The sequence below is a fragment of the Stylophora pistillata genome, chromosome 8 (assembly GCF_964205215.1).
Source record: "Stylophora pistillata chromosome 8, jaStyPist1.2, whole genome shotgun sequence".
NCBI classification, from domain to species: domain Eukaryota; kingdom Metazoa; phylum Cnidaria; class Anthozoa; order Scleractinia; family Pocilloporidae; genus Stylophora; species Stylophora pistillata.
In genome coordinates this window covers 25,643,570-25,664,149 of record NC_142526.1, presented here as the reverse complement: position 1 = coordinate 25,664,149, position 20,580 = coordinate 25,643,570, and the positions used below count along the sequence as shown (strand labels likewise).

The 20,580-nt window shown below is 39.9% G+C and overlaps 2 protein-coding genes across 5 annotated transcripts in view; one reads left to right on the top strand and one right to left on the bottom strand.

Annotated features, from left to right (window-relative positions):
- Positions 1 to 429: 429 nt before the first annotated feature.
- Positions 430 to 8,809, top strand: LOC148725657 (collagen alpha-6(VI) chain-like). Of its 2 annotated transcripts, none has more exons than XM_088731041.1 (8): positions 430 to 529; positions 2,510 to 2,580; positions 3,910 to 4,325; positions 4,657 to 4,816; positions 5,414 to 5,841; positions 6,975 to 7,125; positions 7,929 to 7,997; positions 8,624 to 8,809. In XM_088731041.1, the coding sequence occupies exons 2-7, from the start codon at positions 2,520 to 2,522 to the stop codon at positions 7,994 to 7,996; spliced, it is 1,284 nt and encodes a 427-aa protein (XP_088587167.1). In that variant the 5' UTR covers positions 430 to 529; positions 2,510 to 2,519; the 3' UTR covers position 7,997; positions 8,624 to 8,809. The 2 variants fall into 2 exon arrangements, with proteins under 2 accessions (XP_088587167.1, XP_088587166.1); XM_088731040.1 differs by having other exon boundaries at positions 438 to 529; positions 7,923 to 7,997.
- Positions 8,810 to 9,307: 498 nt separating this feature from the next.
- Positions 9,308 to 20,580, bottom strand: part of LOC111334998 (trafficking protein particle complex subunit 10) — a 29,536-nt gene continuing 18,263 nt past the window's right edge. For all 3 annotated transcript variants that reach the window (XM_088731032.1, XM_088731034.1, XM_088731035.1), the window contains 15 exons: positions 20,448 to 20,527; positions 19,786 to 19,877; positions 18,935 to 19,075; positions 18,678 to 18,787; positions 17,337 to 17,467; positions 16,619 to 16,805; positions 15,315 to 15,508; positions 14,531 to 14,681; positions 13,399 to 13,754; positions 13,197 to 13,303; positions 11,925 to 12,048; positions 11,787 to 11,841; positions 11,136 to 11,194; positions 10,488 to 10,553; positions 9,308 to 10,214 (listed from right to left, as the gene is read on the bottom strand). In XM_088731032.1, coding sequence (XP_088587158.1) covers positions 9,729 to 10,214; positions 10,488 to 10,553; positions 11,136 to 11,194; positions 11,787 to 11,841; positions 11,925 to 12,048; positions 13,197 to 13,303; positions 13,399 to 13,754; positions 14,531 to 14,681; positions 15,315 to 15,508; positions 16,619 to 16,805; positions 17,337 to 17,467; positions 18,678 to 18,787; positions 18,935 to 19,075; positions 19,786 to 19,877; positions 20,448 to 20,527 — 2,339 coding nt within the window. In that variant the 3' untranslated portion in view covers positions 9,308 to 9,728. The remainder of the gene's footprint in view (positions 10,215 to 10,487; positions 10,554 to 11,135; positions 11,195 to 11,786; positions 11,842 to 11,924; positions 12,049 to 13,196; positions 13,304 to 13,398; positions 13,755 to 14,530; positions 14,682 to 15,314; positions 15,509 to 16,618; positions 16,806 to 17,336; positions 17,468 to 18,677; positions 18,788 to 18,934; positions 19,076 to 19,785; positions 19,878 to 20,447; positions 20,528 to 20,580) is intronic.

Below are 20,580 nucleotides of genomic sequence, written 5' to 3'. Positions count from 1 at the left end.
GAAAAAAAAGGATTGTATATAATTTGTTGTTATTGTAATGATGTGCGAAGGGGTTGTATGTGCGTTATCAGCGAAAGATTCCTGGGTGCTTGAACATCAATCTTGCGATGATATGAAGGACATCATAATAAACAAAAGACTTAGGATTAGTACATAATAAACATGATTTAAAAAGGTGATTGGTTGAAGCGAGAAAAAACAGATTAGGGAAATTTACTGGCACCAACTCTTTACATTCTAACACCAGCATGCATAATCTCCATACTGTTCTATACACATTTCCTAAGGTGCCAACAAGGAGAATTTGCTAAACAATAAAGAGCTTCCTTAGTTAATGATCATTTCCTTTATTCTCGTGATCTTAATGATTGATTCAGGGGGGATAACGTGGGGAGAATTTAGATGCTGGATTCAGTGGGGATACCGTGGGGAGAATGTAGATGCTGGTTACTCCTAAGAAAAAGAGTTAAAAGAGTCGGTATGCCCAGTTCGTGATTGAACAATTAAACCCTGTTTGTCTGGTTGCCTGGTAAGTCACTACGTGTTCAGGATTTGTTGTGAACAATATTTCTTATTCACTGAGGTAGTATGTTTCAGCTTTTATTGGTGAGATGAGTATTTCTTGTCTGCCCAAAAGAAATCACCAGTTAAAAATGTCTCGCCTAAAGCGTTCACCTGGTCGTATATGAAACGTGACGTAAGTCGCCAAACAATTTCTTTCATTCAACAAATTTTACGCCTAGATCATACCGGACTACAAAAGTCATGTTTAGTATTTGTTGTGAACAATATTCCTAATTCACTCTTTACAAGTGCCGAACTTTTTACATAATTTTCATACATTCCCAGTAACGATCCGGCAAAACAGAAAAAAATGTAGGGTTTGTAGTGGACAATATTCCTACTAACTGAACTAGAACGTTTTAGCTCTTATCGGTAAATTGAGTAATTGCTTAAGTACCCTAAAAAAATCAGCTGTGAAAATATCCCGCCTAGAGTTTTCGCCTGGCTGTTTATGAAAGGTGACGTGGGTCTCCAAATAATTTCATTTAATTGGACAAGTTTTACGCCAAGAGAAGTTATTCCGAAAAGTGACTTTCTTGGATTACAAAGCAAATGCTATTCTAGGCGTGTACTGGATAAAAATATTTACTTTGTAAAGCAAATCTGGTATTAAGTATTACATTTAAGAAACAAACAAAAATATACGTCATTTTTACTTCGAACAAGTGCGCCCTGGCAAATGCAAGTGAAGTGGTTCTGATTCGTGAAAACATCTTCACTCCTTCAAAGAAAACAGATGAAGCCAAGTAGCTCATGTATGCAAATTTCCTGTCTGGATTACTTTACTGATTCACTGTAGAGTCCTTTAGGGACAAAAGTATTACCGCAGATAGTAAACGTATTGTCTGTATTTAAACAATTGGCCTAATTTACTTTAAATTAAAGCCATTAAGTCGTACTATTACTTATGCAGCAAAGTAAATGCATGGTTAACACGTTCAGATATGGCGGATTGTCCTGTGTCCTGAATTAAGACATTCAATCATGTTCGTATCTCTAACTAAGAAGTTATGAAAACGTCATCGTGCTACGACGGAGTGGAGTTCAATTGGGTCTGTAATCTTACGAGTGATAAATAACATCGATCGAACAATTTGTTAATTAGGAAGTTACAGACAGAATTGAACGGCACGAATTACTGCTACCAAATAAGCAAAATATGAGAAATGAACGAGCCATGACACGTACTATCCAATTACACTCGTATTGTGACGTTTACTAAGGACGTTCGAGAATTTTTTGTAGTTCTTATTGAGTCACAGAAAGAAGCAACAAATGTTTTTAATTTTAGTGATCGAAAGTGATCATCCGCCAGACACCATTTTGCAAGGGTCCTATTATTACTTTTGCGATATAGGCGGTCATATAGTGATTGCATATTAGCATATTAATAATAATAATAATAATAATATAGATTTTTAGAGCGCCATATCCTAAAAGCTCTATGGCGCTTTACAATTTTGAAAATAAATGAAAAGTTACAAAAAACGATAAAAAGCTTGTCTAAAAAGAAGGGTCTTGAGGCTCCTTTTGAATGTGTCTAGTGTAGTCCCAGGTTGCCTCATCTGAATGGGCAGAGCATTCCAATATTCAGACGTATTGTCCGTAATAAAGACATTTCATTTCCCCCTTGCTGCTTTTGAAGCTGTTAACAATGTCACAAAAGAGAACAAAGTCGTAGAAGCAGTCGGAGAATATTATACTGTATCAGCAAATTTCTGCCATTTTAGGACAGTAATCGTTTTTTTTGTGTGTGTGTATGTGTGTAAACCGGGCGGTTTGGTGTCCATGTACGTCATGTAGCTTCGTTAGTGACAGCGAACACTTTCTGGGTGTAGTTGGTTTTTATGTCATGTATGAGTTCTTCAACGATACGTATTCTTAATTTCTTACACAAGTTCCTAACCCGGGGTGTAATCAAAGGATTTTTCCTTGTGTTTTACAGGTGAACCAAGATGACTGTTTTGAGTTTTGTTGTAATTTTTCTCGCAATTTCCTTGACATCCGCTGACCATGGTAGGTGATCATGAAACATAGAATACATCTTACCCACAAAAAGTCTTTCAGTACTCCATCGTAACTCTAATACCCCATTCGCACAGAAATTTTTTTAGATAAAACCGGTTTAGCTGAATGAAAATAAGAAACAGAGAACTGAAAAACTGAATTTTCCATAGGATTCAAGTAATCGCTAACTTTTACTTCCAATGTGCTACTTCGCTTCGCGGCTAGGTAAATATCCACCATTATTTGCCTACACTTCGATAAGAAATTGTAAGTTAATTATTTCCCGGTACACATTCGGAATGTGTTTCTTTCTCTTATGCAACCCTTGGTTACGTCCGTGTTGTTGATGAAAACCAGGAGAGTCTTTTGAGCCCAAACCGACCATGGTTGCCGCCATTATTAGCACAAAGAAAGACTTCGCGGGGAGCCTGTGAAAACCCAAACACTAAAATTTGCCTTAAGCGCGTGAAAATGCGCAACCTCGTTCCCAGGGCCTTTTTCCTTAGTTTCCCAGCTAAGGGAAAGGCCCTGGGAACGAAGTTGAAAACGCCAGTGACCAAGTTGCCATTGGTATTTGGCGAACGTGTAATTGGTTGATGGGTGGACTTGAGATTTCTAGATAAATCAAACCAATTAAATCCCGCAAAACGCTGCCAAGGAACACACATGGAAATTGTTAGCAGCGGATCTCATATCTGTTCGGCCTATTTGACACTTGGTGAGGCACATGGTCAAATTGTTTCACCCCGTAAAACCGTAAGAGTGACCTTACTGCTGAATCATTTTTTTTTTTCTTTGAACAAAGTTTTATTATTATTATTATTATTATTATTATTATTATTACAAGTTTTATTATTATTATCATTACAATATTACAAAAAATATGCACTACACACAGTTTGTAAAGGCTAGTCGACTGAGGCGGGCAGTGTTTAAGATGTATATTATAAAATAATAAAAGATTTACAGAGCAAGAGATTCTAAATTCTAGACAAATTACAACTACATTAATACATTAAGATCATGAGAATAAAGTATATGATCGCCAACCTAAGAAGCTCTGATTTTTGAACAAATTCTCCTTGTCAGTACCAAAGAAAAGTATAAAGAGGAGTTTGGAGAATGCGGATACTGATGTTAAGGTGTAAAAAGGTAAACCAAGTAAAATCATAACATCAGTTACGTTTTAAAGAAGCCTTATCCATACTATTCCTGCGCAAAAAGAAGCCTTTTTATTTCATTAATTCCCTCGCAAAACGGAATCTTTAAAGAGCTGAATACTTTTTTATGATGGTTTTTACAAGTTTCTCTCTTTTTGTTGTCTCTTCTTGTTTTTAGATGTACACAAATGTAAAATGGATCTTGGTTTGATAGTTGATACGACGAAAAGTATCAGAGACGAAAACATACCAATACTGACAGAAGCGCTTAAACACCTTGTCCAAGAATTTGAAATCGGAAGTGATAGAACCCACGTGTCTTTAGAGACATTCTCCAGTGAGGCTACGCTTCACAATAAATTCAACGACGAGCAATATCACAGTGAAGACGCCTTACTGAAACTAATATCAGATAGCATCAATAACCTCGCCCAACCAACTCGACTGGACAAAGCACTCGTGCTTGCAAAAGAGGAAATGTTTACAGAGGAGAGTGGGATGAGGCCGGATGCTCGGAACGCAGTGGTTCTCTACACCGATGGTAGATCACATCCTGACACCGAGGACTTTTATCTGGATATTGTGGCACTAAAGGTAAAGAAAAAGAAAAGGCAGCCTAAAACAAAATTAGCTAGAGGGCTGTTCGCTTATTAGATACCTGGTCCCTAAACACCCGAGCTAACTTTAACCCCGTTATTAAGTTTAGTTTTGATACTTGCAGAATTCCTTTACACTCACTCAACGTCTCATTCCTCTGATTCTAAAGCTGGAGAAAAACGTGGGTTGTTCTGGCAATGAAGCAATCGAAAGAGCGGTTAATTGCTAACTTCTTTTTTCAGTCTTAATCATCAGGCCTTAGGTTTCTTTACTTTCCCAAATTAATAACTTTATTCACAGCAATAGTTCTCTTCATTTTGCTTTTAAGATGAGAGGTGTACGTATTGTCGTCGTCGGTATCGGCCCAGACGCCAGAAAACCAAAGTATCATCAAGTCCTTGACTATATTGGAGGCTCACATTTGTTTTTCGTGGACGACTATAAAAATCTCGACGAAGCAACCCATGTCATTGGAAATTTGATCTGTCGTGAGTATGCATGACCGTACATGGTCCACGGGGATATTTTTTCCTTCGTGATATTTTCTTAAAAATTTAGCCAAGATAAATTTATGGAAGTTACTGGTGGCCAGTATCTCGATTATTCCAAAGAGACTTCGCATCGCAAAGAACCGTTTTAAAAACATTTTGCAGGATATTCTTTTCCATTTAAGCTCTGGGCTGTATTTTTGATCGATATAACGTCCAATCTTTTTAACCATTATCTGTTTGTTCGTTTGTTTGTTTGTTTTGTTTGCTTGTTTGTACTTTTTACGATTCGATAATTTTCTAACATTTTTGAGAAATATCATTAATGCATTACTACTGAAAGATAATGGATACTTCAAATATGTTACAAGTGTATGCCATACTTAAATAAGAAGAACATTTGGTTACTTCACATGCGACGGAATAGAAACGAAGAACCTTGAGAGCCGTGAGCCAAGTTGCAGTCATTTGAAAACCTGCAAATTAAAATCAATAACTGGCGAATCGCCACACGATTCCCGTTAGAATTCCAGGAAAAGACTGGGGCAATCATGTAGGCTACAGCTAGCTCCTCATAATTCTGATAATTTCTCGCAGCACCGGATCCTTGTGAGAACTCTAAAGGGATGGACGTGGCATTTGTGATAGACAAGACTAAGAGTATAGGGGTGCCGAACTTCTTGCTGCTCAAAGGCTTCCTCCTTGAACTCGTTCATGGGTTAGACATCGGTCCAGAGAAAACACACACTGGCGTGATTACATTTAACAGGAAACCGAAGGTCCTCAGCACCTTTGCAAACGAAAAGCTGTACAGCAACAAAGCCGTACACGACTTCATCACTGGGATATCCGTCGTCCTTGGTGACCATACTTTCATAGACAAAGCTCTGAACACTGCCGCACAAAAGCTTTTTACGGAGGAGGGAGGGGACAGACCGAATTTTCCAAATGCTCTGATCCTCCTGACGGACGGAAGGTCAAATTCCAATTCAAAACCCTTCTCTTCAATCATCCCTCTTCTACAGGTTAGAATTCTACTTTATTACACGACTCGGGCAGTCAGAGGGCCAATAACTAAAATCAACCAATAAAAATGCTCTATTACCGATCAATATTCTCTCAGTATTGGACCGGGCACTGTCCCGAATGGTCCCGAATGATACCGCACTTGTGTCCCTTTGAACTTCAGTCGTATAATAAATCTCTTATTAACCAAGCTTGCTCGGGACCGTACTGGAAGAATATCGGCCCTCGGTCTTTTTTGTACGGACCTCGCTGCGCTCGGTCCGTACTGTAAAGACCTCGGGCCGATATTCTCCCAGTACGGCCCTCGCGCTTGGTTAATAAGATATATATATTACAATTTGTCCCTTTCTGATGATCTGTAGCGCCCTTTTCAATTCTTTCACGGCATGCGGATATCATGTGCATGATTCAGAAGAATCAAATATGACCATTTGAACACAAAGTCAAGTGGGCCAAAATAGTAGTATCCACCTGTTGACGAATTCATATTTTTTGTTTAAGTCATCGAGATGAGCGAAACCACGAACCGACATTACTTGAGAGAAATCGAAATGACAAGAATATCTGGTTTAATTTAAGCAAGACAGAGTGAACCAAAGAGTCTTTAAAATATTTGTGAAAATCACTTGTGTCCTATCTTCTAGACTAACCGCCGCACCCAAAATAAAGAATGTACCGTTTATTCCAAGATTATGAGAAATGAGATGACTTAGTTCTTATTAACCGAGCGGGAGGTCTGTATGGAAGAATCTTGACCGAGGTCGCCAGTACAGACCAAACGCAGTGAGGTCTGTACCAGCGACCGAGGTCAAGATTCTCCCATACAGACCGACCTCGGTTAATAAGATGTTTATTATATGCCTGTGTCTTATATGCCAATTTTTTATATTCTTTGTACCTTTTTTTTTCTGGACAGGTCTAGATGCCGGTCTAGATGGGAAAATCTAGACCGCTTTCAATATTGATTTCAGCCAATCGAATTCGTGAATTCGGTAGTTCCCAGTCCTTGTGAGACACAGCCATATAATAAAGGTAGATAATAACTCGGTAATCTAAACTATCCCTGGGGATTCACATTCTTCGGTGAGACCCAGGGTACCCTAACAGCCCATATTTTTTCTTCCCTTTGGAGGAAAAAAATGTCCACATTGCCGCCATTGGAATTGGTGAATATGAAGATTTCGAAGGACAACTGGAAGAAATCGCAGGAAAAAACGTTTACAATGCAAGCAACTTCGACAAACTGTCAGATCTGTTCGAAGACATTCTGGCTGAAATATGCAGTGAGTAAACCGTGTGTAGCTGTTTAGGGTCCTCAACTCAGTTCAAGTGAGTTCAAAGATCCAATTTGTTGCGCCGGCTAACAAACGCGCTTAAAACAAGGTCATGCTAAGAATGGAGTCACTTTTAGGTGACACTACCCTAAGTGCTCACCCAACATCCAAATATATGTAAGAACCCAAAAAGAAACACTGACGGTTTCGAAAGGAGAGGGTCAGCACAGAATTGAAAATTTTAGACTAGTCTTAACATCGCAAAGACCACGCGGGGAGAAAATTCCCGGTATTCATTAAGATGTACATTTAAAGTATGTCTTTGTTTTTCAAATATCCTTGCTATGCAAAGAAATTGGCTGTGAAATAGCGCTCCGTAGTACCCTGTTAAGTAGCAACATAATTTTCATAATGACTGATTCGCTCCAATTGGCTGTTACCTGTGGATCATTCTATCTAGATGAGAATTTAAAGCAGTTAACCCATTGTGTGGACCTTATTGAATGAGTCTGTGTTGCTTTTTTGACGTAAATTACGAGGAACTACATGTAGCTGCGTAAAACCAGTTGTTACCATTTCCAGCCATTTCAGACACCTACGGTCTAGGATTCTTTACATTTCCTGCCTTCACACGGAGGCCTCTACTACAATTAAGCTATTTCAATCAAGGCTAGCGTAATCATACTTAGGAGTGCGACGGATGCCATTGCGCATGCTCGCGTGGCTGGCAGGGTTTAGAAACCAAACCTATGTCCCCTCACTCTCTTCATCAATTTCTAACATCATTATCAATAAACTCTTTTCAGCCGTAGAGGATGACATCGGAGAGTTCAAGCCTGTCCACCCCAGGAGGAGGGTCTTCGGAAAACAGCACGAATAAGGTAACTACAAGTAAGAACTGAAGTCTGTAGCTCTTGTTCTTATCATTACGTTGCATTGCATTACGCACTGTCACTGCGCACGCGTGATTAGCGCACATACACAAAATGGCGGCGTTTGGACCCCACCAGTAACATTGACTCGTAATTAAGAATAGTTAGCGAGAACCTTTGCCTCTTTCTAGATTTGAACAATAACCTCATGAACATATTTTAGACTACTTCCCATGACAGAATTGTACACAATCAACGAAATTATGTATTTCTGAGGGCTTGCAATTCTTATTAGGTAGACATGAGGAGTTATTGTAGATGTGCAAGCCACTGCAGTCTCCAGCTGGAGAAGTATAGTGACCCGCCATTTTATACAAAAATTCAACCCAGTTCTCCTGATGAAATAAAACACCTGCTGGTTTAAAAATAAAAATAATTTCAGTGCAGGTTGCCTCTCAAAGGTGGGATCTTAAGGTTAGACGTCTAAGGGTGACCGATAATGCCTCCCACCTCCAGGAGTGCTAACGTAGTCTACATAAGTTTTTCCTTAGCAAAATTTTTAAGTTAGTGCTTTAAAAAATGCCACAGTTCAATAAAAATCTCAGACTGCTGTTGTTTATGTCCAATATCCACAGGTGTTAGATTGCGGCAATCGAGAGTCAAGGGAACCGGGAAACATCATGTGAAAATTTGAGCAGCTTTGAAATTTCAACTACCATAACGTGAAAGAGGTTTTCTTACTACATACAGTGTGATTTGAGATTTTTCATTTTGTAATTGGTGTTTGAGCATGCAGTCGTTAATAAAACTACTTCAAGATCTTGGGTGGCAAAGAAAATTAAACCCCATTTGTAGCGACCGGCGTCGCCCATTGGGAACGAAGTTGAGAAAACACCTTCCGATGGCTTGTGACGTGTTTTGACCGAGAGAATGTGAGAAAATGACATCGAACTCAGATCTTAGATCTTCTCATTTATGTTAAAGATAAGCCCAATGGTGCGATGCGTGAAGTGAAAGAGCTCTTTTTTTTCGTAGCAATTTCGGTCGAATAACTTCCTTTAGGTTCGATTATCAGCCTCTGTACAGGAAAGCGAGGTCGGGAAGATCGAAGACCTGACTCGAGCAAACAACGGAAATCGAGCCTCGAGCAGCAACGTTCAAATGAGGGATCTCCTTATTTTGTTTTCAAACTTTCAAAGGAGTAGTAGTTGATAGACATCATTTCAGGAATCATCTCGATGTAATTTTGTCATATGGCGTGATTCGAGACATTATTTGTTCGAGACATGATTTGTTCGAGACATGATTTGTTCGAGACATTATTTGTTCAATCCTTTAATTCATCTGAGAAACGTTTGTTTTTATTTTCATAATTTATAAAACAATTTACCAATCACAGGGAACAATAACTGAATACGGGCGAACAATTAGCATTACCTGGTTTTAAACCCCTGGCCCGGAAAACCACATGAAATAATTTGACGACCAGATACAACTTTACAAATTGTAGGGAAACGTTTCACACTCATTTTTTTTTTTTTTTTTTTTTTTTTTTAATGAGATTAGGAGGAAGAAACATCCCCAAGGGTTGCCAGAGAGAATAAATTATAATAACAACAATAATAATGATTTTGAAAAATATTAATGATTCGTTAAACTCCCGGAAGGACCGTTTATAGTTTTTGACTGTTAAATCAGTTCCAAACTCTACTAAACATTTGTTTTGTATTCACGGTCGCCTCATATCCATGCAAGATCAGGATTATTGCTCGGCAAAACGCAAACGCGAACTGCCGCTGTCTTATTATACACCTGACCGCAGGAAAACGGAAAAATAAGAGGGGACTGCTGATTTGAAAGCGACTCGGACGCGTTCACACCTGCGCCCTCGATATTCTTCCCTTGCGGCGATGTCGCTTCCTTTTCGACATACTTCATTAACTTTATTCCCGGCATTGCTAAGTTCCCCCCCGTCTGCGGTATCACACTAAGAACAACGTCACTCGTTGCCATGACACCCGTCGGTAAGGACAGAACACCGTTTTTGCGTCCGTTTACGGCCCACGTGTTTGTATCGGAGTCGACATCGTACATGAGTTGTGAAGTATCTGGAGTACCTTCGTCTAATAACCTTGTAAAAGTGACGTGCCACTTGCAAGTCGAACCTGCATAAAGTTTCCCGGAATCCTCCGCAGGCTCTACTCTCGAACTTATGGTGTATAATGTCTGGAAGGAAAAGGGGATACTTAGGGCTGGGACATCAGAAAAGTTATTGCGGTTCATGAATTCCTCAAGTTGCATTATTCTTTGTCGGTTCAAAAACTTTGTACATAATTTGTTCTTTTTGACACAATTTCCTTTAAATTAATTTTTCAAAATACACCTAAGTCATTTTATTTCACAAAAATCAATTGTCAGTTTGAATTACATTTGGTTGGTGTAGTTTTAACTTTCGCATACACTCAGTCTTGACAGAGTCACAAAAACCCCAGTATTTACCTGAGTATTAACCACGCTGAAGTCGTAGAGATAAGTCCTCTTCTCCGTTGAGAAAAGAATGCTGTCCTACAGAAAATAAGCAGAAACGATAAAGATAAATTCGGAGACAAAGCGCCGAAAATAAAGAGTAAGGAATGAACAAAGAATGCATTCCCAAGGTTGAGAAGGCATGGAAGCGGTCACGACAAATTTTGAGACAGAGCCAAAAATGAGAGTGAGTATAGCTTAAGGCAGGGGTTTTAATAACATTAGTTATAAGCGCTGAAGGTTTAATAGGCAGCTGTGACCACTAAAATCACTTTGTATTTTCATTATAATAAGTCTTGCCAACCTAGTGACCCTCAATACCCGCACATATCCTTCATTCTATAGCATGAAGCGCGTGGAAGTATTCTACCCCTGCCGAACGGGATGCTAGTTGTAGGGAATCCTCTTCTTTGTATCAATTCTTCATGACTCCCACGAGACTCAAGCCCTCTCTATCCAATCGCTCCTCGCTCTCGCCTCAGACTCCATCGCGCTTCCAACCAGCAGGTCACCCCATGACCCAAACAAAAAAAATATTACACGATTAGGTCAGTGAACGAAAACGTTTGTGGCAATATCTCCATTGATTTAACGCTATCCCTGACTAATTTACAATCCTACCGTAGTCTCCTTTGGTGAAAACGACGTTTTAAACTCGCACTCGAGCTCCGACACTGAACCTGTCGAAATAAACAAAACATAGCGTGCATTTCCGTAATTTTTCTTCAGAAGACTGAAATAATAAACGCTAATATGATATGTTTACCAAGCCCAACAAATTTTGCATCCGTTCATCGCGACTATAAAAGGGAAATCGAACTTCCTTGTCTAACAAGAATTCGTGAGATAACAAAAGCATAAATGTAATACAAAATGTTCCCCTTCAAACCGACTAAAAGCATAGAAAAACAGGCGATTATAACATTGAAGAGAATTGTAGAAACTTACGGCAAAAAATCGTTGTATTGACCTTACGGAAAGGTTAACATTAAGGTTAACATTTCCTCCCGTGGAATCACTAAGTTTAGCCGTCATAACTAACACTGTACACAACACACTTGCTTACACATCTTATAGGACTATTATTCTAGCCGTAAAGGGGCCACAATCAGAAATTCTGTTTGGTTTTTCCTGTGCAGGAAAAAGCACAATAGGCGCTATGTGGCCGTTTTAATTGGCGTAAAGCAATTTGTTCCCTCTGAAACGCAATTACGGCCAGAATATAAGCTCCCTATAGCTTCTTGTTTAAAATTGAAAAAAAAAAAAAGTTACCTTTCTTACTATCGACTTTCCAGAGGAAGGATACCTCTTGATTATTGACGATTATCTAAAAAGTATCAAATCAAAGATACAGATCAAGAAACAGGAAAGGAAAATTCTGAGAATAATTAGAAATAATGAAACACTCACATATTCCACAGAGCTGTGCATAGGTGTGACCTTCACTGAAGAGCAGTTGGTGATGACCAGCTGAGGAGCCGAGATGACAAGATCAATGGGATTGATTCCACTTACTACCACTTGAACAAATCGGCTGAAAAATAATCAAAAGTTCCAGTAGTCCTTTTTTCGATTTAATTCCATGTGTGTATACAATGAAGTCTTCTACAGGAATGTGCCTGCGTTCAAGCGCTTTTCCACAGAAAGTGGTAAATCCAAAACCAAAGTAATCGCAATGGCCAATCAGAAGAGAGGAAAAGACTTAAAAGAGCCAATGAGAACTCCAAGTAAAAATAAGCAAACAACCCAAAGCGCGGGAAAAAGCGGGCGACCTAGTGGTGATTCGTTTAGACTTTGCATCTGATTGGTTGAGAGCATGGCGCCATAGTTTTCCAGACCAATCACATACACACATACACACATACATACATACATACATACATTCATACATTCATACATTCATACATTCATACATTCATACATTCATACATTCATACATACATACATACATACATACATACATACATACATACATACATACATACATGCATACATACATACATAGGTTAATTGACCACTCCCCATAGGGGCTTTTCAGGGCCAATTCCCACCCATCCCACCCAGGGGAGGACATCCACCACACAGTAATCTCGTGCGTGGGACTTTAACGTCTACATATGATGCACGATCCTCGCAGTAGATAGCGCTATTTAAGCAATAGCGAAAATCAGACCTGAAAAAAAATCAGGCCTGTACGGGATTCGAACCACTGACCTCTGCGATACTAGTGCAGCGCTCTACCAATTGAGCTAACAAGCCAACTGCGGTATCTAATACCGCAGTACAAAATATATGAACTTCATATATTTCATTGTATCTCACTTTAACGTCTCCTACCCCTAACCCTGCAGGAGACGGGGCCCACAGTTTATTCGTCCTTATCCGAGAAGACTAGAATATCTATCCATTTCTTGATTTTAGAAAGGTAGCAAATTCTCCTCACTTATTTTAAGACCATGAGTATTGGTCCGGCCGGGGCTCGAACCCTCGACCTCCCGCACAACACAGTCCGGCGCTCTAACAAATTGAGCTAACCGGGAGGTCACAAAGCCAAGTAAAGCAAAAGGCTATCTCGGAGTACTTTCGACACTCAATTGACAATAGAAATTGCTCAAAAACACCGAGTTTTCCGCTCGGGCTCAGCTTAAAAGGCTTTAGATCACATGTGTCGTTGCTACTCACCTCTTTTCAGACGAGAGAAGCGCGTGACGAACGGAAAACGGACGGTGAAACGAGCATGACAGCTCCGCGGTGACCACTGGAGACAGCCACTTACAACTGAACACAAGCTGGAAAGAAAACATAAACATATTCTAATTTTCTTTTTGAACTTTGCTCATCAAACTAAGAATTCATGCTAGTCTCACTCAAGTGCAGTCCAAACCTTATGTTCTGTGATTTCCTCTTGTATACTCTGCTTCTCCAAACTTGCACGAAGCTTCAGGTTAAAATCGATTTTAGCGTAAGGTCCTAACGCTGGAAGGGTAACCATGGCAAAAGAGATGCCAGTGACATCATCGCCCTCGGGGATCATGTTGACTTCTATACTGTAGGGGGCTGTTTTGCTCTCTTCTTTACCCATGAAGCAATTTACAATTGCTTGTCCGGACTGTACAGGTTCGAAGGTAAGACCATGGTTTTTAGAGGAGATTTCCAGCACTGATCCGTCAGCAATGGACCCAGACTCGACTGATACACTGAGAGTAACTTGCTGTAGCAGGCCAGATAAGAGATGAAGGTCTAAGGAATAAATGTTGGTAAAAGGTAACTGGTTAAAAAAAAGGTTCCTCCGCTATTTTGCGTAACCTTTTGAGAAGAGCCAATCCACAGAGATACACAGATATAGTCGCTCCCGCTTATCTTCACTTTTCTGTTAATTTCTACTGATATGTTACATAATTATATTTCTAAATACTGTGTATTTTAGTATATTTTAGTATAGTTAGTATTTTAGACCTTGTACAGATATATGTATGAATATATATGGATAATCTCCATTTTATGTTTTCTCGAAGATATTAGCTCCAACAAGCTACTCTAAAATTCGAGATGAAATAAAGTTTATGATGATGATGATGATGATGATGATGATGATGATGATGAGGATACACCATATGTATCTACATACACACAACACACAAGACATGGACACCGCGAGAAACAAAATTAGATTAACCACTCAAAGAAAAAGGAGTATATCACAAGACTCCAAGACTTAAATACCGAATAATTGCCCTACAGAAAAAAGTCCAGGAAAAAAAACCAGCGAAATGATTTATAATACCATTTACGAGGGAGTAATATGAGCAATTCTACATTGTTAAAGAAAAAGATGTTCACTCGTCTCTTCCAATCAGCTGAGCATGTAGTTGTTCTCGGAGGACGCTAAGCAACCTGGATATTCCAGAAAGGCAAGCTTACATAACCAGCCAATTGTCCAAACGATATAATTACAAGGCTCAACCTGATTGGTCAATTGACGAAAACCCCCTAATAAAATAACGAGATTAACAAACCTTTTTCGTGAGTCCAATTTATTTGTGGAGGATCGCACACGATAGCAAATCCTCTTGACTGTCGTGATAGAGACAACTGAGGCCAAACAAAGTCCAGACGACCAATCTCCACACACAGCTGCCTAAGGCAATAGTTGCCTGGTTCGGACAGCTGCAGAGAAGATTGGAAAGTGGTCAGAATAATAAATTGAGCTCACGCCTTACCATCTTCCTTACTGTATCTTTAACTTGCTGAATGCAAGTCACTCTAGACATATGGACATATTCTTCCCCCCCCCCTTCCAGTGTCATTCCATGGTATCTAGCCGCCCCTCCTAAGGTGGGAGGTGGAGGGGATACTGAGTTCTCTGTCTATCAGCCGATAAATAATCTGATCGGCAGATTTCCACTTCCAGACGGGTGTTGGGTATTGCTACCCTTGAGAGTGGGAAGCAAGTCCATCACTGCCATCACTGGCAACCTTCCCCTTCGTTCCCCTTCCCCCCCCCCCCCAGATACTCGTGGTGCTCGACCATTCACATAAGTTACGTCAGATTAGAACTATCACCACGTGCTGCGGGGGTCATTTACGTTTCTCTAGAGAGTGCAAGAGCTACATCCTGAACATCAGCCCCGGTTGTTCGAAGAACGGAATACGCTATCCTATGGATAAATCTCTCTCCGGTGGGTAGCACAGTACGTTTTAAGACCTCTTTTCCGCTGGATAGTGATTCATCCTTTGGATAGAGTCACCCGCACTTTGAACAACCGCATCCGGATTCAAATTATGTCTAGGAATGCCAACCTGTGCGGTGAGGTTGTACTCATTGACTCCGTATCTCAAGGGAACATTGAAGCATTGTAGACAGCAGTCTGAGTCATCTCCATCTGTTAACACATTCAACTCTTCTACACTCTTCACCTCTGGTAATAAGGGCGGCTTAGAGGGCAGCGGGCGAGATTGTTCTACTCTAACACCTTCAGAGGACGCTTCTCCGTCTGAAATGGGAAGAGCATATCAAAAGAAACGACAAAAATTAACTTTTTACACCCTAACATTATTTAATCACTTTCACCAGAGTATGGTGAGGGTCGCACAACAGAGCGAGGCTCCAAATTAAGTGCGCCCAATATCCCACCCATCCCACATCAGGGGAGGACATCCATCACACAGTAATCATTAGTATGTATATTCGTTATACTGTTCTCTTTACAATTGTACTGAAAAAGAGAGTCTGCTCATGAATCATGAGCTTCTTTGGTTGGCGTCTTGATGATCATTTCGTCCGCTATTCTTACGACACATTATCAGTGTGGAATCAAGCATGTAGTTGATTCCACAATGATACCGTGGGAAGAAATTAGATGCGTCACTCTGGGGGGGGGGGGGGGGGGCTGGAGGTTAAGGATGTTGAAGATTTTACTAAATTGCCAGGCGCCAATATGAAAGTTGGATTTTACATAGCCTACAAACTTTGACGTATCTAGCCTGGGAAACAAATGGCATTAGCTTCAAAATTATCTCCACCTCTCTTCTGGTAGTTATACGTAGATTTAGTTTAATTCTCCTTTCCGTAAAATCTTAATATCATTCTAATATACTGCGCCACACGGAGTCATTGTGTGATGCGGGTAAATGCTACAATTCTGCGACACGATATCGAATGCAATGATATTCATTTAACGAAATAAATGAATATGAAGGTGTAATTTAATATTAAAAAAATTAAAACAAGTATCTAACTAGATGATGTAACCAAATGACTAAGTGAAATAAAACGAATTTTATATCTCTGGCGTATCCATGTCAATGAAATTCTTAGAAAAGAAGAAACTCGGACGCTAATATAACATGTATAGATCATGAAAACGAAAAACTACTTAATCGTAACGAAACATATGACAACTGTTAGCGAATGAAGCGAAATAATATCAATGAGAGAATAACAAGTATCTACCGTTACACGATACTTGCATAACCTCACGCAAAAACGCGAATAGAATACAATAAAAATCCTTTAGCAGTTATTTCAAAGTTTGATGACTTGTGAAAACACGAGTTGCTATACGCTGTATCATAACAAAAACCAAAGTAACGCTAAGTCGTACCGGTTGCTTGGTCCTCTGTAACAGGTTTATCTGACAAGTCTTCCTCAGAAAGCGCAGCTGAAGACAGCCCATTCTCCACAACTACTGGCGGAGACATAGCTCGGTTTCTCTTACTAGAACGAATGCTCCCCACCCGCTTCAGATCATTTGTCTGAATGCTGAAGCTGATCCGTCCACAAGTAACCTCCTTGGAGAGAAAACAGGAAATTGTGACAATTTAGGACAAAAAAGCAGCTGTGTCAAAAAATGTTCCTCTTGACTAATTTTGCCTCAAATTTTAAGTTAATTATCTGCAAACCGTTTAAATCCTCGCCACCACCGGCCATCCTAACGATTGTTTCCAGCTATTACGATATTTTGTGGTAATTCGCTAACACTAATATGGCCTCAATATGTCAATGCGTTGCTCATTTGACACTATACACCATAACATTGGTTTGCATATTCTCCATACTGTTCTCTCTATACCTCCTTTGATCTTGACAGGGAGAATTTGTATAAAAATCAAGAGCTTCTTTACTTGGTGATCATTTCCTGAATACTCATGACCTTGTGTGTGATTCAGGGGTGATACTGTAAAATTAGATTAGATGCCAGTCACTATTTGAGGTTTAATAAGAGGTTAAAAAAAAAAAAAAAAAAACCAGTCCAAGCATATTACAATGAAGAGCAATTACAGAACACGCTTTGTCACCAAAAATATTGAAGTAAAAATTACCTCCTCCAGGGCGCTGAACAGCTTGAGTTTGACATGAATGCATTCCCCTACACTACCGATACCCTTCATCAAGTCAATTTCCACATCTTCCACTCGCAGCAATGGTTCAGCTCGTACAACAATGGCTTGTGCTAGAACATCACATGAAGAATACGAAAGTGAAGGTAAATGAGTACGGTGCGAGGCAAGATTCACCAGATATCTTTGGTCTTGGTACTACATATATCTAAATATATATATATATAGTAGTGTGGCACACGAGGACGGACAACTTCGAGCGAAGGAAGATGTCTTCCTTCGCTCGAAGTTGTCCGTCCTCGTGTGCCACACTACTTCTCCTACCATTTATCGAGGTTTGGACTGTGAATCCTTTTGGATCCATCTGGCGCGGCGTCACTGTTGGCTCGAGGCCTTTTAACTTATATATATATATATATATATATATATATAAATCTCTTAGAACATAGCTTAGAACATAGCCTCGTACCACTCCCTTCCTACCCCTTCAGGGACTTCCTCCATGCGAAGATTGCAGCCATCCTGTCAGATCTTACGAGACGTGGCATACAAAACCAAAATCACCCGGAACTCGAACAAAACGCAGTGTTTGGCGTGTCAGAAAGTTATATATATATATATATATATATATATATATATATATATATATATATATATATATGTATATATATATATGTATATATAAAGTGTGACTTGATTTTCGTAGAACAGTGCTCAATACATAGAAGTAGAGCGAAGTATATATTGTGGGAGGAAAAAGACAAGTAAACTACAAGTTCATCCCTACAAGCCTGTTTCGTGGTCGCCCACTCATCAGGGGATTTAATGAGAATTAAATCCCCTGATGAGTGGGCGACCACGAAACAGGCTTGTAGGGATGAACTTGTAGTTTACTTGTCTTTTTCCTCCCACAATATATATGTATATATATATATATATTTTAAATGTTTTGCATAACCTTTTGAGTCTGACAACGACCCCGCTTAACTTTCTGACACGCCAAACACTGCGTTTTGTTCGAGTTCCGGGTGATTTTGGTTTTGTATGCCACGTCTCGTAAGATCTGACAGGATGGCTGCAATCTTCGCATGGAGGAAGTCCCTGAAGGGGTAGGAAGGGAGTGGTACGAGGCTATGTTCTAAGCTATGTTCTAAGAGATTTAAATACAGAGAATTCCAAATTTAAATTTTTGCTTAAAATCGTAAAGGGGGCTGAAGAGAGCTGAGAATTCGACACAACATTACAAATCAGAGAAACAGTCGAGGGTTTGCATAATTTTCGCGAATTACTCCATCCACCCGATTATTCCAGAGCTGTGAATACCTGAATCCATTGTTTCTCGCATGACCTGCAACAACTCCTGAGTGTAGTGGGACCTCCTCTTAGATGATAAACTCTGTTCACAGGCCAAAATCGAACAGGAGGCAGCATATCTCGGGGGGTTAAGGAAAGCTTTCAAACCTGCTGGAAAATTACTTCAAATAATAATAATTTCAGACTGATCTTGCGCCATTTGGGAATCATAATCCTCGCTTTGGAAATCGAAACATTCCAGTTCTGATTAGAGTACTAAAGGATACTTGTCGAGGTGTTTAAGCTGTTTTTGACAGTGAGCCAGTTTGACCAAACACTGTGTTGCAAGCAGAATCCACCTCTCGTGTTTGTACATCTTATACGCGTCAGCAAGCAGAGGCTCTGCCCGGTGAGACTCTCCACAGGAACTAAAAAAAATCAACACAAACATGGGCATAACCAACAGTTAGTCCTTTAAAAAGATGTTAACTCTACACTCTAGATTACTGGCCTATTCTATCACAGCTTTTCACGGTTTCTGTAACATGAAGCGACTTCTCCTTGGAGGAGAGGAATGCTCGTCCATTGCAGGTTTCCCCCAAATCCCCCTCATTCATTTTGTCAGGTTTCCCTCACAGTTCGCCGGTGCCCATTTATACTTACGGGTAGGGGAAGGCACCATGAGGGTCACGTGTTTTTCCCAATAACACAACAAAATGACCAAGCCAGGTCTAGAACACAGATCTCTCGACGCAGAGGTCCAGAGCACTGATGTCAGCAATTCAAGCCAACCTCGTTCCCAAGGCCTTTTCCCTTAGTTGGGGGTGGGGCGGGAAAAGGGAAAAGGCTCTGGGAACGAGGTAGGCAATTCAAGCTTAAGCGAATGGTATTTTTTACAGGTAATAAACCTTGTCTCTAGCCACTGAGAGATAAAAATCAGTAAATTCCCCATAGATTCATGAAGTTTTACAAATTTGAGAAAAACAAACACCCTAAAACAGAACGCAAATTACGCAAGGTCATCTGAATAGATATGACGTTCAGGAGTATACCAGGGTAAAAAAAAAAAAATGTTCATTTTTCGCCGGTTTAAACAAACAGACTTATCACATTGAAATAACTAGAATACTGAACTTACGAGTAAAACTGAGCCAGGTCCACACCAAGAACCTTAGCAGCCCGTGCTCTTCCGATGTTCTTGAAGATTTCAATTGCTTGCTCTGTCAAATCCTGTTGAGGGTTGAGCAGGGTGCGGTTGTCAATCAAGTGCCAGAGGTTGTTTGATTTGCATTGCTTTTACTGTACCTCACTCAATGATTGGTCTAAAAGTATCGCACCATTTTCAAGCCAATCAGATGCAAAAACTCAAAACCGTCGCGCGCTTGAAGGCATTTTCATGTAAAAAATTTTCAATTCTCACCGGCTGCGAGTTGAAATTATGTACTGAATGGAAAACTACGTGGAAAACACTATCTCGTGGTAGAGTGTTCTCTTAAACGAACACTTTCTCTGTTCCCAAGGGTACCAAATAAACAAAGTTAGGTATATGTGCACGATCCTTCGCAGTAAAGCACTATTTGAGCAATAGTGAAAATCAGACCTGGAAAAAATTTCAGGCCTGTACGGGATTCGAACCACTGACCTCTGTGATACTAGTGCAGCACAAAGTTAGACTGGATTGTTTGAACCAGACCGTAATTTACCTTGATGAACTTCATGCATACACTGAAGTTGCCATGGTAAATGGTAAATCTGAATTGGTACTAAAATCTAACTAACAACTTAGTTATTTTCTCTTACCAGGTATAGTGCTTGAAAGGCACTTTTTGACGACAGAGCCTTCTGGAGTCTTGTTGATGGACTGGCGGGCTGATTATCCCCTTCAAAACAACAAGGGAAAGGTGTTTTACACTTATGCAATGACTGCCCATTA